This window comes from Morus notabilis, unplaced genomic scaffold, assembly GCF_000414095.1.
Source record: "Morus notabilis unplaced genomic scaffold, ASM41409v2 Scaffold912, whole genome shotgun sequence".
NCBI classification, from domain to species: Eukaryota; Viridiplantae; Streptophyta; class Magnoliopsida; order Rosales; family Moraceae; genus Morus; species Morus notabilis.
Genome location: NW_010368051.1, coordinates 164,366 through 181,132, shown reverse-complemented (window position 1 = coordinate 181,132; position 16,767 = coordinate 164,366). Strand labels below are relative to the sequence as shown.

The 16,767-nt window shown below is 34.0% G+C and overlaps 3 protein-coding genes and 1 non-coding gene across 4 annotated transcripts in view; 2 read left to right on the top strand and 2 right to left on the bottom strand.

The window, feature by feature from the left end:
- Positions 1-3,130, top strand: part of LOC21393853 (protein IQ-DOMAIN 14) — a 5,222-nt gene extending 2,092 nt beyond the window's left edge. The window contains exons 2-4 of the mRNA XM_010114256.2: positions 1,091-1,291; positions 2,155-2,232; positions 2,321-3,130. Of these exons, the coding sequence (XP_010112558.1) occupies positions 1,091-1,291; positions 2,155-2,232; positions 2,321-3,043 (1,002 nt within the window). The 3' untranslated portion in view covers positions 3,044-3,130. The remainder of the gene's footprint in view (positions 1-1,090; positions 1,292-2,154; positions 2,233-2,320) is intronic.
- A 928-nt stretch (positions 3,131-4,058) lies between these two features.
- TRNAV-AAC lies at positions 4,059-4,132 on the top strand. Its single transcript has one exon. It is a non-coding gene; the product is annotated as a tRNA-Val (tRNA).
- Positions 4,133-5,134: 1,002 nt separating this feature from the next.
- Positions 5,135-8,134, bottom strand: LOC21393852 (RHOMBOID-like protein 2). The gene is made up of 5 exons (XM_010114255.2): positions 7,639-8,134; positions 6,402-6,565; positions 6,129-6,292; positions 5,696-5,946; positions 5,135-5,467 (listed from the first exon to the last, which is right to left on the bottom strand). Exons 1-5 carry the CDS (start codon positions 7,923-7,925, stop codon positions 5,356-5,358), a joined length of 978 nt encoding a protein of 325 aa, XP_010112557.1. The 5' UTR covers positions 7,926-8,134; the 3' UTR covers positions 5,135-5,355.
- A 5,058-nt stretch (positions 8,135-13,192) lies between these two features.
- LOC21393851 (60S ribosomal protein L24) lies at positions 13,193-14,877 on the bottom strand. Its single transcript, XM_024176180.1, has 5 exons — positions 14,728-14,877; positions 14,441-14,516; positions 14,251-14,352; positions 13,851-13,999; positions 13,193-13,533 (listed from the first exon to the last, which is right to left on the bottom strand). Exons 1-5 carry the CDS (start codon positions 14,736-14,738, stop codon positions 13,377-13,379), a joined length of 495 nt encoding a protein of 164 aa, XP_024031948.1. The 5' UTR covers positions 14,739-14,877; the 3' UTR covers positions 13,193-13,376.
- Positions 14,878-16,767: the final 1,890 nt, after the last annotated feature.

Genomic DNA, 16,767 nt, shown 5'->3' with positions numbered 1-16,767 from the left:
TCTTTCCCTTGAAGTAAAATGGTTAAAAACTGCTGTAAAGGTTTTTTGGTTTGGAGTGTTGCAGAGCTAGGGGTAGTTAATTTCCATGTGCAGTAGATTTCAGAACCAAATATAGATCCCGAGATTCGATTCCGATTTGGTATCTCTTCTTTTGGTGTACATGAGTTTAAAAAAACTTAACTAGATAGGTAAGACTTGGTATCGTTTATTTCACCGATTCGAGTTTTCAGTTTTAGGTTTCTACAATAAAAAAATTCTCAGAAAATGTCACATTTAACTTTTTCTGTTACAGTGAAAAACTCTTAAAAAATGTCACATCTCAACTCGGATTGAAAACTCAAATCTGCGAAGTGAACGGGCCCTTATAACTCTTTTGAGGTTGATTCAACTTAATGCTTGTTTAACGGATAATTTTAAACGATACTGGTGGTGTTTATATTAATAGAGAGCACGAGATCTTTCTATTAGTTGTTGGGTATATAGTAAGCGTCTTTATTGACTATGTTATTTATAAACCTAAACTAATGGGGCCTGGGGGCAGAATGTGGGCCCAGAATATGGAAAGTTGGCCTTGGGTGATGTTTTCTTAAAAAAAATAGAATGTGAATTTGACTTTATAAAAGGAATAAAAGTTTGGGTTAGTTGGGCAATTCAATGTTGTATTAAAAAGCGGATCACCCGTCAAAGGATGTACAACAATACATGCAAATACAATACACTCTTTTTTTATCCTTTGCGGGGGGGTAACTTGTGAGATGTCATTGTCTTCTGGATATCATGTCAGACATTGAATTCATGGTGGCTCAGAAAAACCACATCTTTTAAGCGCTTATTATGTTCAAATTTCCATGTCAAGTCTGAATGCTGTAATGCTTCCTCCTTGCCGCCCTTTTCTCAAGACTCTTTGAATTTAAGGTTCTTAGTAGCTTAAACAGTGTGATGACAATGTGGTCCATTGAATTTATTTGACCATTTCTCTTTTTTTGATTTTGCTTTTAATCAGTCGTATTATAGCAGAATACTTGATTTAGAACATTTTGCATTATTGGTGAAATTTGCTAAAGTCTTTGAGTCATAAATGTTTTTGAAGGCAAGAAGAGCGTTGAGAGCTTTAAAGGGATTGGTGAAATTACAAGCATTGGTAAGAGGTCACATCGAAAGGAAGCGGACGGCGGAGTGGCTGCATCGCATGCAAGCTTTGATGCAAGCACAGGCACGAGCCATCGGCGGACGATCCCAACTTTCCGAATTTCAGCACTCAAATAGCAAGTCTTCAAATTTCCATCATCCTGTGAGTAAAATTCTTCTCCCTCCAATATTTGAGTTTTCAAAGTTCATGCTTTTAAATTTTAATGGAATGTGGGGACCTTTTGGCTTTTGCCTTGCATCTCTAGAAGACTTTTCAGTAGATAGACTTTATGACTTTAAAGGATTGCGGTTCAGTAGTTATTACTATAAAGGTCTATATTTACGTACATATTGTCCCTGTATATGAAGCTTCAGACACATATTTTAAGCCATAAGGTTTATGTTGAACTAACTTTTGCAGTTTTTGATAAAAGAGGTCAGAGTTTCTTTGGATTTTGTTCCCGTCTGTTAACCTACCCAACTTACCTTATGAATTCACCTTTCCCTTTCCCTTTTTGTTAATGAAGCATTATAAACTCACCTTTTTTGTTCTATAATTGAATGAAAAATGCTAATGTCACTTATAGGAGACGTTTGGTTCATGGATTAGAACCATGAGATTAGAATCATTTTCGATTTACGTGTGTTTTTTGTGTGAAAAAATATTGTAGCGAATTACGAACCATGATTCGAATCAGGAGACGAATTTCCCAACCAAACAACCCCATAGTATCCAACACCACAACTAATAGAAGGGCGGACTTATTTGTAGGGCTCAAGTTGTAGGACCCACTTTTTGTTAGTGTGTAATATTGAACACCATTGGTGCCCCCAACATTGTTATATTTGAATCACTAGGAGAATTTTCTTTGACTAAAAGAAATTTTTAATGATTTTCCCTTAAAATTTGCTAGATACATTGACATGGACAAGTCGTTACACAATTTTTTGTGACATGTAGTCTTCAGCTTTTTAATGAATTAATTGCTAAGTAGCCTCTGAAGTGTACAAAGTTTCTGCTAGCAGGGACCGGCAACTCCTGAAAAGTTTGAACATGTTATCAGGAGCAAGAGCAGAAAACATGACCAACCATCACTGCTTAGGGTATGTTCATTACTTCTCTCCTCCCTAAAATTTTTTTATCACGACGATCTAATCTTTGTTGCTTATATTTTCTTCCATTAAACTGTAGAAAAGTAGCTCCAAGTCGAACAGCAGGACAATCAGTGATCATGACAAGACTTATTCCGGTGGGAGTCGATCAGAGAGTCAATTGGATGAAAGATCAGGGAACCTAAGGAGTTCTTCGGTAAGGAACACCGCGACAGATGATGAAAAGAGCGACAGAATTCTCGAAATCGATACTGGGAAACCCCACATCACACCCAAGAGGAGAAACCTCTTTCACTCCTCCGACCAATGCAGCCATAGCTTTACTACCTCAAAGGACTCCACAACACACTACACACTTCCCAGCCCTTCCTCTTACGAAGTTCAATCCTTAACCCCGCTGAAACTCTCGAACAACGACGTTGAGGAGGCCTCTTTCTGCACGGCCAACAACAGCCCGCAGTTCTACTCTGCCTCGTCGAAGGGTGCTAGCTCGAGGAGAAGTCCTTTCACTCCCTCAAAGAGTGATGGCTCAAGAAGCTTCTTGAGTGGCTATTCAGATTACCCGAACTACATGGCGTGCACCGAATCTTCAAAGGCGAAACTGAGGTCTCTCAGCGCCCCGAAGCAGAGGCCTCAGTACGAGAGGTCGAGTTCAATGAAGAGGTACTCGATTCACGGCGTTGGTGAATCAAGACAGAGTGGGCAGAGGTTCTCTACATTGCATGCCAATTTTATGAACAAAGCCTATCCGGGTTCCGGTCGCTTGGACAAGCTTGGAATGCCTATTGGTTACAGATACTGAGATGTTTTCTTCCCTCTAATTTGACTAACTAATTATGCGCTCGATCGAGTTTTTTAGTTGCCATTGGTATGAATCTTAGATGTTATAGGATAGTTTTTTTTTTTTTTTTTTTTTTCTCGTTTTAGGACTTGAAAGAAACTGCTGTTTAACAGTGCTATTTGTTGTACTCAAGTAATGTTTTGGTAGTGGAAGGGGGGGTGGTATAGCGTTTTGTAGTTGCGCTTTTCCTTTTATTTCTCGTTTTTCCATGGAATAAAAGTGAGGCATGAAACGGAAAATCTCCCCTAGGTCCTTCTTATGTATTTTTCTCTCTTATCTAATTCTTGAAAAATGGACAATTTAAATTTGAAACTCATATCATACATTGAACTTTAACGAAGAAGATAACCAAGAAACAAATTCTTACCCAAAATATTTACAATATTCTTGAAAAGTCAAGATTGATTCTTGGTATGTGTTGCACTCTTTATAATCACCATCTACGTCAATATAACTGTCTTAGAAACAATCAAAAAGGCAACATAATCTAAGGCAATTATTGACGTAGATGGCCACTATAAAGAAAACGACATGATTGACCACCTTAAGAGTTGGAAGAGAAAAGGCAATACGAGTCCTAGTGAAATTGGACTTCTCCTCACTAACATGCTCTCCATCAATTAACTTTTTTAAGTGTTGAACTATTTCTCATGTAAATAGAAATCGATAACTCTTAGCACCAGAAGCATTATCCTTTCTGATCCCTTAAAACATAATTTATTTCAAAATTTGACATAAAGCGGAAAAATCTATTGACTTATCAATTGTAGCCAAAAAATGGGAACATCAATTGCATTTAAATTTTCTTTGAATGCGCCACCATAATGGGGTCCACCCACCATTATGTTAAGTCGTCGGAATTTATAGCTATATTGTCAAGTGTTTCTGCCATTGAATAAAACGAAAAAAAGGTAAAAACGGATCGAGGGAAAATAATCTTAGTAGAAGGGTTTTATTGATCAAACACTGAACAACTGGTGTCGTGGTGTAGTTGGTTATCACGTCAGTCTAACACACTGAAGGTCTCCGGTTCGAGTCCGGGCGACGCCAATTGCACCTTTTAGTAAATTGACATTCTCATCTCGCCCCTTGTATATATAAGAAAATTTTTAGAAAATCTCTTTTTTTCATTTTGTCTAAAATTTTAACAATGGTTGATATTAAAATGTTCTAGTACAATGAATACCCCATCAATCCCTCATTGCTTCAGGAGAAAGTTTACTAAATTGGCACCCAATAATAATACTAATTAATTATTATCATTATTATTATTATTATTATAAACAACAAAAAGAGAGAGTAACACATTTTGTATTGAAATAACCATATACTTTCTGTACTCATTACTTGAGGCGCAAATTTTATTATTATAAATTTTTATTATAACAAATTTATCATTATAAACTTTTCGCCTCATTGCTTGAGGCGAAATGTTTACTAAATTTGCACCCAATAATAATATTAATTATTATTATTATTATTATTATAAATAAAAAAAAGAGAGAGTAACACGTTTTGTATTGAAATAACCATATGCTTTTTGTACTCATTGCTTGAGGAGAAAAGTTTACTAAATTTGCACCCAATAATAATAATAATTAATTATTATCAGAATTATTGTTATTATTATTATTATTATTATTATAAATAGAAAAAAGAGAGATGTTTTGTATTGAAATAACCATATGCTTTATGTATACTGTATACGCTTTCTGTATACTCTTGAGGGGAAAAGTTTACTAAATTGGCACCCAATAATAATACTAATTAATATTATCATTATTATTATTATTATAAACAACAAAAAGAGAGTAACACGTTTTGTGTTAAAATAACCATATACTTTATGTACTCATTGCTTGAGGCGCAAAATTTATTATTATAAACTTTTATTATTACAAGTTTATCATTATAAACTTTTCGCCTCATTGCTTGAGGCGAAACGTTTACTAAATTTGCACCCAATAATAATATTAATTAATTATTATCAGAATTATTGTTGTTATTATTATTATTATTATTATTATTATAAACAGAAAAAAGAGAGAAATGTTTTGTATTGAAATAACCATATGCTTTCTGTGTACTCTTTAAATAACGGGATCTCCAAACGTCGTAGCATATGTTCTGTAAAACTATACATGTAGACAAAAACATCCCAATAGAATAACAATATTAAAAATTAACTACAAATAAAAGTTTTTTTTTTTTTTTTTTTAAAAGAATCAAATGACAATATGTATGAATTGGAGCAAAATATGGAGCGAGTCCCCTCAATTTCCACATCTCCATTTAGAGGTAGGCACACAACTTAGGTAATGACACCAACTGCAATGCTTGTTTCCATTTTCTCCTTTGAACAGCATCACCAACCCAAGTGTAAATCTGCATTAATCATTCAACATTTACAGAAGAAGATAATCAAAATCAGCATTTGGTAAGCCAACAAATAGCAGTATAAGAATTGTTAACAACCTGAAAACGAGATATAATAGAGTTTTTGCAAGTACTAGAATATGATAAACATGGTACTAACTGTTATAAATACAGTCCATGAAATGAAAATTTAAAAAATAATAATAATTTCCAAGATTCAAGTGCGGATAGTCTTACCCAACAATTAGTAGTGCGACCGCAGCCAACAAAAGAATGTACTGATAAGCCTTGTGCTTGGATTTTACATGAGAATTTGCTGGATGATGCCTGCTCTCGATATATCCGAATTGAGGACGGATAAGCAAAACGAAGCCGAGTAGAAAGCCAGTCAAAAATCCTCCAATATGAGCGAAATTGTCGACGTGGGGCAGAATTCCAACTGCTAAGTTGATGGCGATGATAACGATAAGTGTAAATAGAGCTGCAGCCTAGAATACAAAAACAAACAAACGATGAAGGATTAATGCTATGCGATGCATCAAATTTACTATGAATCATTGACAGACATGGTAAACAACAAATCGTATACGTATAAAAACTGAGTTTACATAGATGTGTCATATGCAAAATTCTTCATTCCTTAGCCAAAAGACTAAACTTAGCAACGAACCTTATTGGTATAAATAGTCCAGTTAGTTAAGAGCTCGGACAACATAGCTCCAAGAAGTCCAAAAAGTGCACCAGAAGCACCAACAGAGATATTGCGCTGAATAAAGAGGGAAGACAAAATGCTTCCGCCTAAACCCGATATTAGGTATATTAGGCCCACTCGCACTGCAGATAACATTAATGACGTTAGAATGCACCGAAAACATGAATAACAAAAATAATAATACAAATGAATATAAAAGACAGGCTCAAAACAACAAGAAAAGTGGAATACCAAATCCAAATTGTTGTTCAAGACGAATCCCAATGAAGACCAGGCTCAACATGTTGGCAAGCAAATGAATGACACCAGCATGCAACCAGATACAAGTGATGAGTCTCCACCCTTGATTCCTATCTACAACTTTGCGCCACTCCAAAGCTCCCAACTTTTCCAATCTGTGCAGGTTGGTAAAATAAATAAGTATTAGTTAAAGTGAAAAAAATTTCAAGTTTAAGCAAAGGCTGCCTCACTCGAAAACACATCATAACCAAAACTTCTATATAAGTTCTTCGTGTTATCCGTTGCTTGCAAGCAAAATCACTTTTAAGAAAGTTTATCGCGGGTAGGTAGAATTAAGCATCACTAAAACTGAGAAAGCAATTGCAAGTTTAAGCCATTTAATTCTGAGAAGTAAATTAGAATGGTTCACTCAAAGGCATATCCTACCAACCCTGGATGTTATTCGTGTGTACAAGGAAAACACTTATTAACTTAATAAGAAAGTTTATCTCAAAATACCAATTACGGGTAAAACATTAAAAGCACCAACGTTAGGACTTCAGGAGAAAAAAGAGAATACTCTTCTCCAGGTGCATTATGCAAAAAAAGTCAAACTTTATTTCCGTTAGGTTTTAGAATATCTCACTGTTCAATATTGGTTCAACTCCCTTTTATACTCACTGTTCAATATTGGTTCAACTCCCTTTTATTTCCGTTAGCTTTTTTAATGGTTCAACTCCCTTTTATACTCACTGTTCAATATTGCACTCATTGTAGAAACCATAAAGACTCTTACTTTATACTATAAGTCCCCTTGATTTTGCCCGATTCAAAATTGAAATTCATTCCATAAAATTTTACGTCCCAACCACTAAGCAGACGCAAAATACCACCTACCCAGAAGAAGATATGCCAACAGAAAGAGAGAATAAGATTTTTTTGCGTAGTTACTTTCAATTGGGATACATAGAATTAGGACTAGTAACAACAAATCAGCCTAAATTCAAAGCACAACATATCTGATAAAAAAATATCCAGACAAACCCAAAACAAACAAGCAAAATTGGCACAAACAAACTTAGCAGCAGCCCAACAATTTAAACAGTAACTCAATTATTCCATAATCCATAAAACTCATAATTTAGATCAGCAAATCTAAACCCAGAAAAATCCAGAATCCAAATTCATACACAATAAATAAAAGAATAAAAAAAAAATAAAGATTTAAGAGCATAGCAAAAAAACTCACGTAGAAGATGAAGGGCCAAAGAGAGGGTTCTCCTTCAGAGGCTGAAACGAAAGCCTTCCAAGAAACTTGGCCACACAATCCCCTTCAAACCCAGAATTGTTTTTTGGGCAATTATTGATATACATGGCCACAATAAAAACAGCTATGTTAGCCACGACGAACATCGGAACCAACCAAGAAGTCCATTGATGCTCCGAGGTCTCCACATAGTACGGATTCGAGTAGTTTCCAGATGCGTAATTGTTTCTACTCTTTGTACCTCCTCGCTCCAGATCTTGGCTAGCCATTGGTTCTCTTTCTTTTCGGTTTGAGCCAAATTTCCGAGCTTTCTTATACTTGGGTATGGAAAATTAGCGAGACCCAGAAGAGAAAAAATGGAGGACAGAGATTGAGAAGTGGCTTGGAAGGAAGTAGAAGAGTCTGAACTAAGGAAGAAGAAGGATCAACGAGAGCAGAAGAAGAAAAAGAAGAGAGAAGAGGAGTTTTTTTTTTTTTTTTGGGTAGATTTAACCGTTGATAATGAAATTTATGTTGGTTCTTAACTCTCTTAAATAGTAGAGTTTAGTGTACAAATACGTGTTTGAGTTTGGCGAGGACAGCAGAAGGCCACGACAAACTTACCACCTAAATCCAATATGCAAATTATTGGAGAAAAAAAGAGTGAAGTTACATTTATGCCCCACATTTTTTCTTTTTTCTTTTTTTTTGTTTTTTGTTTTTTGTTTTTCTTTTCCTTTTTAATGTAAATAAACTTGGGAAGTTTACATGAAATCGGAAATTGAAAAGTTGTTTCATTATATGTTAATGTTATATGATAGGATGTTATTAATCACTGAAAATAACTAATAAAATAAAATAGAGACATGGAGCCATGGAGGGTCTCTCAAACCAACCTCTCATATATTAAGGTATCGTTTATTTCGCAGATTTGAGTTTTCAATTCGAATTAAAATGTGATATTTTTTTAGAATTTTTAAATGTAATAAAAAAATTAAATGTGACATTTTCTGAAAATTTTTAACTGTAAAAATTTAAATCCGTAAAATAAACGAGACATTATATTATTTAGGATTTAAATGACAAGTACAATAATCATGGCCCAAGAGCTGCTAAAAGAGTTACGCCAAAAAAAAAAAGGGCAAAAAAATCATGAATCGAAAGGAAGCCTGTTATTAATATTGTTGCCTGCCAACCAAATTTCCTCTCTAAAAAGCTAGGAGAAACAATGACCAATTCCAATAGTTACAGCTTACAACCAGCTATTACTTCAAACTTTGTAAAACAATAATTATAATAATAATAACTAAACCAGTCCAATGCCAATTGGAAAAAAGGAAAAGATAATTGGCGTTGATTGCCATGTCCTTTGGCCTTTTAAGATGGGAGGTTTCTGTAAGTGAGAGTCACTATCAGTTGAAGTCTTGAAGACCCGAATTATTATAAAAACAAATCATGCATGGAAAACATTATTTAATTAATTTAGCTATTTATTTATTTATTTGGCTTTGTATAGTCCAAAATACAAGTGAATCCTTAATTTCAAAATAGATAAATAAATCAAATAACTTTGAGCGAAGCAGAATGGGTCCATGCGGTTGCAAATTACAGAACATTAGAGACCACATGTTATTTGCGACTCAAGTTTTAATGGAAAGGGCAAAGCATAATTGAAAATTGAAAACTACAAAAGAAACAGACAAATGGGTAGAAAACAAAATGTGAAAATTGTGCCCAAAAATCATTTTTAAGCACAATTACTTTCACATTGTCTTCCTCTGAGCTCCCTTTCTCTTTGACCAAAGATTTATCTGACATCTCTTTGCACTTATTAAAAGTAATAACTTTTTTAATTAATCTCCCACTAATTTTATTTGTTCGGAATGTACATTAGATTGCAGTATCTACCTTAAAAGGTAAAGTAGATTTATCAATTATGGTAGGCTATTTTTTTTTTTCTACTCAAAAAAGAAATTTGGTGGTGCACTTCATGTTCTCTAATTCTTTCGGCTATAATAAGTAATCTCAAGAATTATTGAGTACGTAGAAAAGGCATGAACTAGTCTCCCATTGAGAATTCAACCAGTTTTCACTCTCTTCTATCATGTAGGCCCCGTGAAGGTCTACTTAATTTCTTATAAAGGTCAGAGTAACAACGTACGGGTACGGAATACTGAATTCTAAAATGATAAATAAAAAAGATCTAATAAAAACGTTCTTACTACTATACCATGGTTATGGTACCCTATGTTAAAAAGGCTATTGTAATGCATTGCTTTTGGTGGCATTACACACGTCTTGTGAAACTAGAAACTTTTGTACTTTTCATGAATTGCTCAAGCTTAGATAAAGTGGATTAGCAGCGCACGCTTCTTGTTTCTACCAAAGTTCTTTGTAGTGTGCCTCTTTTTAAAAAAAAAAATAATAATATTGAGATGGAGAATTTGAACTATAGATACTGTAAGGAAGTCATATATGATATTATTGTTAGGTTATACATACTACTCCTTTATAACCTCTTTGCATGTCATTCTAAATTAAAAATTGTGAATGTTGGCATTGTAGTAGGAAAAAATGGAGAATTTTAAGAGAGGGGTATGAACTATGAAAAATATTGCACTGATAAGATGTTATTTTAAACTGTAAAATTTATATCAGATTCTGTCAGTCTTACATACTAACATAAGTACCTATCAAAAAAAAAAAAAACTCATGATTTTGTCTATCTTAAAAGCGCTTAATTATTTATTTGTTTTTGCTCCATATGTACGATGGAACACAGCTTGCAAATTGTAAATGGTTCTCTCTTTCAAAACCAAACACAGACCAATCCTGCAACTATCTCTTGTTTTCTCTTATTTATTTGATTTGTCCGCCGGAGAATCATTGACCAAGCTTCCAACCTAATAATAAAACACATGAAAATATAATGGATAGAGTCTGCGATATCAAGTGTTATCACTTATTCAGCACTAACATCAAACACGTGCTTTTGTAAATTCATACTATACATAGACTAGTGAATAAAGAATATTCAATCCTCGTGTAAAAGTCAACCCGTTTTAGTTACTCTAGCATAGAGTAACTCAACAACAAAAACAAAGTCAACCATCACACATCATCTTAATTACAGTGAATGACGAATTCCAATTTTAATTTTTTTTTTTTTCTGTTACACAATAGTAGGGCAATCTTTTTCTTTATAGCAAAATTATTCCAAGTCCTTAAATTTAATAATACCAAATAGCTTATTTAATATAACTCAAAGTAACTTGCCCCTACAATAATCCTATCGGCTCTTTTAACCCTTGTATGCATTACAAGAACTCAACATAGCTTACGCTTTAAAAAATAAAAGATAAAAAAAATGAATATATTAATATACCTCCGGAAAGGTATATGAATACGATAAAAAAAATTAAAAAAAAAAAGTAATATAATATTGTTATTTTTTTAATGGGAGGGATAGTTTGGTCATTTGGTGATGAAAATTGAGTTAATGGCAGTTGGAAGTTGCTTGGAAACAGATGGGTGGGCTCCGGCATTTTGTGGTGGGGATGATTGTGGGAACGTGAAGGAATAACTCCTCCTTTCCTTACGCGTATGCGTGTGCCACACAGAAAACCGTCTTCTATGCTTTTATTTCTTGTGTGTGTGTGTATATATATATATACATATAAATTCCCATTTTATAGTATACATACATATATATATATATATATATATATACACACACGCACAACACACGATCATACATTGATTGTTTTTCAGATGATATCTCGGAAATTTGGTGGGCGGATTTTGGTAGTTGGAAATTAGAATTGCTTAAAAACGACACTTGCTTAGAAGCTACTCTCCTTTCCTTTTGCCATAAGGCTTCAAGTTTCCACCTTAAACTCTCCCACCAAAACAATATCTAATATCTAATATCTAATATCTTTTCGATTGGGACTTGGTCTCATCTTTTGAAGACCTAGATTGACTATTTTTCTAGTTCCTAGTTGTCCTGTTAAACTTCAAGTGTCCAATCATTTCACAAATGTTCACAAGACTTGTTACAAGTTATCAACAGCTGTGAAAAAAAAGACTGCTTAGATGAGCAAGTTCACCATTACTACCGAAATTCTATGACTGATTGAACGCATGATTGAGGGTTTAAACTTATCACCCGTTTATTTCGTAAGTTTAAACAGCAATTTAAACGTTTTTTTATTAAAAGATATTTTCTCTCATAAAAATTTTAGATTTTTGTACTAACTTTATGCTTAAACTAAGCGGGACTTTGTCAACATCAAAAAAGTGAATAGGTTGCTAAGGCTGTTGGTTTGCACCACCACCAAAAATACTATCCCATTGAGCCTTTGTAACAGAAAATAGATAGCAAATCATAGGTCGTTAACTAGCTGGATATAGGGTTGATGGGTACATGGTTTAAAATTTGCTGCAAACCCCGACTTGTAAATGGGATAACACAAGGAATTGACTATTGAGCTTTTTTTCCTTTTTTTTTTTTTTCTTCCTTTTTCTTACAAATATAAGAAACGACTGCAGCAAAACAACACACGCTTCAAGCATTTAGCCTTGTATAATCTCTCCCATTTTCAAAGGCAAAGCGCATTCCATTTCCCCACTAATAAACAGTAGGTCTCGTTCGTTTCGCTGATTCGAGTTTAAAATTCGAGTTTTGCTACAGTAAAAAGCTCTAACAAACAGTCACATCTAACTTTTTTACTACAGTAAAAAGCTCTCACATTAAATCACATCTCAACTCGAATTCTAAACTCGAATCAGCGAAACGAACGAGGCATTAGTCTATACTTTCCTTTAATGCTTTTCTTCTGTGTCACTTCAAATTCAACAAGGGTGCTACAAAATTCCTTAATAGTTGAAACTGAAAAAAGAATGAAAAAGACGCACCATACACTGAAAAACGTCAGATTTTTTACTAGCTAGGCATGTGAATAATTGAGGCTTCTAATTTTCATATACACGAGTCCTCTAGATGCTTAGAGCCCGTTCGGTTCGCTAATTTAAATTTTTAATTTGAATTGAGATGTGATGTTGTGTGAGAACTTTTTACTGTAACAAAAAAGTTAGATGTGACTATTTCTGAAAGCTTTTTACTGTAACAAAACTTAAATTCTAAACTCGAATCAGCGAAAAAAACAGGACCTTACACTTTGAAAGTAAAACGCTAACTAGAACCTGAGTGAAAGCTATGATTGTTCCATTCTTTTTTTAGGAGAAAAAAAAAAGACTCAACAGCTGTGTCAAAATCTGTTCAGTAGCTATATTCAAGGTTGGATCAACGAGCAGCTAAATTCAGGGTTGGATCCAAACAAACCCTTTTCCGCTCTGGGGAGAAAAAAAAAAATTCAAGATGGATTCGTTATGTGGGTATCGATTACTTCCCATACAGGTACGTACACACTACAAAGAATTCACCTTGCATGACAATTTAACCAATCAGGGCTAGGGAAACTAAAACAAAGTTAACATATACGGGAAAAGACGGCGAGTTATTGACGTTCAACATAAGCCAGATGGTCCATTGAAATGCTCAAGGAAAAACAATAATAATTCTAATTCGCATATGAAGAAATCGAATATCCAAAAAAGAAGTGACTGGCTTTCATGGCCAATGAATCCATTCAAATACATGAAAATTTTAAAGCATGACAAAATGTTAACAAATTAGGCCAGTGCAAGAAAAATGAACGGCAGGGAAAATCGGAATGAAATCACCGCTTCCCACCACCGCCTCCAAGCTTGGGGCCCTTGGATGCAGCACCACCCTTGGGAACATTACCCTTAGATTGAGTCTTCTGTGACTTGGTCAACTCGGCTTTCTTCGCCTTCTTTTCGTCCTTGGTCTTCTTGATCCTTTCCTTAATTTCCCTGTGAAGCAACGCAAAAAGAGTGTTAATCATTTGATAAAGAGCAATACATATTATACCGCATCAAACAACTGGGCAAATTTTCCCTGCAAAACTTTTTGGTACTTTCATCAGTCACTAAACTAAGCACACATTGTAGTTTCAGAGTACTGAAAAGCAAGGATAGACTGGTTCATTTTCAGAAGTGCTGCATATTCTAAAGCATTGAACTTGGCAAACTGCCCTACAAGAATCTAATACTTTTTTCAATTTCCCTAAACTAGGCAAACCCTAAACTAGCTAGATACTATAGTTTCATAGCATGGAAAGGAGGCACACCGGAGAGCAGCCTCACGAGCAGCATCCCGAACTTCAGGCTTCTCAGTTCTTCTCTTCTGAATAACTTCCAATGTGGCACCAACAATGGCCCTTGAGTAGGGCTTCTTGGTGGCGCGGCGCTTCTTCTTCACAGCCTCAGCAGCAATGTCCTGAAAACCATGCCACAACATTAGAACAAAACTAGTATAAGACCCCATTAGCAATTTTTGCAATTCAACACCAATGAAGGGCTCTGACAATTCGTGTTGACGGGCGGATCGTGTTTGTTATAGTAATTGTACCACATTATCAACACTCAATTCAAAAGATGCAGAAGACTAAAACACAAATTTGCATTATACAAATATGATAGAAATGAAAAAACAGACTAAAGGAAAAATCTTTCGAGAAAGTAGTAAACCTTCTTGTGTTGTTTCCGGTACATTGCCGTCCAGGTAAGCTTGGAAGGCTTCAAACGGTTGTGGAAATACCTCTTGCATTTCGAATTCGCAAAGAGAAACACCTAAATAAATCCAAAAAAAATATAAATACATATAGCTTAAATCCAAAGAGAAAAAAAACACACACAAAACCATAAGAGTATCAGTTACCTGAGAATCCGAACGGATAAATCTGATGCCCTTGCCCGGGTATATCTTGGCACCGCTGAAGCGACAGAGTTCGGTCCTGAAACGGAAAATCCGATCATTTCAAAGTAACAAAAAAAAAAGCAAGTTCTAGTTCGATATCGAAAAACCTAGCTTTTCCATGGATAACGCAAACAGCATAAAATCGCCGTTTGGTTTGATCATCCAATAGCAGTTTAAGAAGTGAAATCGACATTGCATAGAGAGAGAGAGAGAGAGAGAGAGAGAGAGAGAAGGAGAGAGAAACGTACTTGAGAACCATGGCGGCTTCTGGTGGTGTGGCCGCTCTGCTCCAGGTGTGTGTGTGCGTGCGTGTTGGAGTTGGGTGGAGAGAAACCCTAATGTCAAAGGTAACAATTTAACCTAGCCAGAAATAGAGGACGAACGAAACCCTTGTTGCTGGATTTTGCTTCGATTGGCTTTTGGGCCAGGGAGATTAAGACCCGTATTTGAAGAAGTGTATCAGGCCCAAGCAACTTCATCGATTTGTTGTTATTCTCGTTTAAAGAGATATTGTCGTTTTAAGGCTGTACTTTTGAGAAATCTTGTTCGTTCATATATTTAGATCCTGTTCACTTTACCGATTTGAGTTTAAAATTTGAGTTTTATTATAGTAAAAAATTCTCAGAAACAGTTACATTTAACATTTTTACTACAGTAAAAAGTTCTCATATAAAATTATATCTGAACTTGAATTACAAACTCGAATCAGCGAAGTGAAGGGAGTATTTAGTATGAGATACTTGGTTTTCTTTTTTTTTTTCGATCTGTTTTTATTGTCGTTTGGAGGTCTTTTTGCTACTTAATTTTCTGTGGCTTTGTTGGAAATACTGTCGTTTTCATGGGTTGTCGTTTCTTGAACTATTTTCCTTTAACGTTATAATTGTTTGTACGACGAGCTATTTTATTTTAAAATTTTTGTTCTTTGTAAGAGACGACAAATCTGATACCCTTTGCCAGTACAATGATTTTGGCCCCGTGTTTTTGCGGGTTAAGTGTAAAACGTGAACTAAAATTCAAATTTTCATTAAAAAAATATCGTAATAAAAATGTTAAATTGTAATTTAAACCGTAAAAAAAATTAAAACCTCGTTCATTTCACCGATTTGAATTTTTAGTTTTAGGTTTTTAAAGTAAAATACTCTCACGTTTAACTTTTTCTACTACAGTAAAAAACTCTCAAAAAATGTCACATCTCAACTCGAATCTGCGAAGTGAACGAGGCCTAAGACCTTAAGGGCTTGTTCAATTTGTATTTTTTAAATTAAGGTGACTTGAATTCAGATCTTGATTTGAATTAAGGTGTATTTGAATATGATTTTAGTTGAGACTCTAATTTAAATTTGTATTTGAATGTGCACATTTTGAGTTATAATTTAAATTGAGAATCTATTTGGGTTTGTATTTAAATGGGTCAAAACTTGAATTTGTATTTATATAATATTTTAATAAAAACTCAATGGTGATGGAAAATTTTAATAAGGTATATGAGTAAAGTTTTATTTGTCTCTTCGTTCATTAACTTGAATTTGAGTTTAGGAACTTGAGTTGAAAGAAGAACTTAAACTCAAATTTTAATCCCCAACTCAAGTTAAAACTCAAGTTAAAACTCAAATTTTACAAAAGAACGTGAACTTAAATAAAATTATAACTTGAATTCAAACTTTTTTGAGTTTGGGCGCAAATAAACAAGCCCTAAATAATCCAAGAGCCCGCCATTCCCGAAAGAACAAACGATGGCCCTATTTGTTTTTTCTTTCGTTTTCATTTTTCACGTCTTTCAAAGCTAAAAAATGAAAACACAATCTAAAAACGCGTTTGGCGCAAAACTTTTCAAAAAACAAAAACAAAAACGTTTGTCTTTTTGTGAAAAACTGAAAACGAAAAAAAGACATTTTCGGGCCCGTTTGTTTGCGTTTTCGTTTTCGTTTTTCACGGTTTTCAAAGCAAAAAAATGAAAACGGGTGTTAAAAACGTGTTTGGTGCAATTTTTTTTAAAAAACAAAACCAAAAACGTTTTTGTCTTTTTGTGGAAATCAGAAAACGAAAAAAATGTGTTTTCATTTTCTTGTTTTCGTTTTCTGTTTTCTGAAAAACGGATTTCACTTTTTTTTTTCTTTTTCATTTTCTTCCCTCTTTTCTGAAACCGTTTTTGTATTATATATGTTTATTTAATATATTTATTTAATATATTATTATTTAATATATTTAATAATATTATTTATATAATATATTTAATAATATTATTTATTTAATATATTATTATTTAATATATTTAATAATATTATTTA

What these genes read in the sequence shown, in the direction of transcription:
- LOC21393852 (XM_010114255.2), bottom strand. Translation starts at nt 7,925, where the DNA reads ATGGCTAGCCAAGATCTGGAGCGAGGAGGTACAAAGAGTAGAAACAAT. An exon ending in TGAACAACAATTTGGATTTG is followed by an intron (nt 6,293 to 6,401) that starts GTATTCCACTTT and finishes TGTTATCTGCAG; the next exon opens with TGCGAGTGGGCCTAATATAC. An exon ending in GGACTATTTATACCAATAAG is followed by an intron (nt 5,947 to 6,128) that starts GTTCGTTGCTAA and finishes TTTGTATTCTAG; the next exon opens with GCTGCAGCTCTATTTACACT.
- LOC21393851 (XM_024176180.1), bottom strand. An exon ending in ACCGGAAACAACACAAGAAG is followed by an intron (nt 14,000 to 14,250) that starts GTTTACTACTTT and finishes CATGGTTTTCAG; the next exon opens with GACATTGCTGCTGAGGCTGT. An exon ending in GCTCGTGAGGCTGCTCTCCG is followed by an intron (nt 13,534 to 13,850) that starts GTGTGCCTCCTT and finishes GTTGCTTCACAG; the next exon opens with GGAAATTAAGGAAAGGATCA.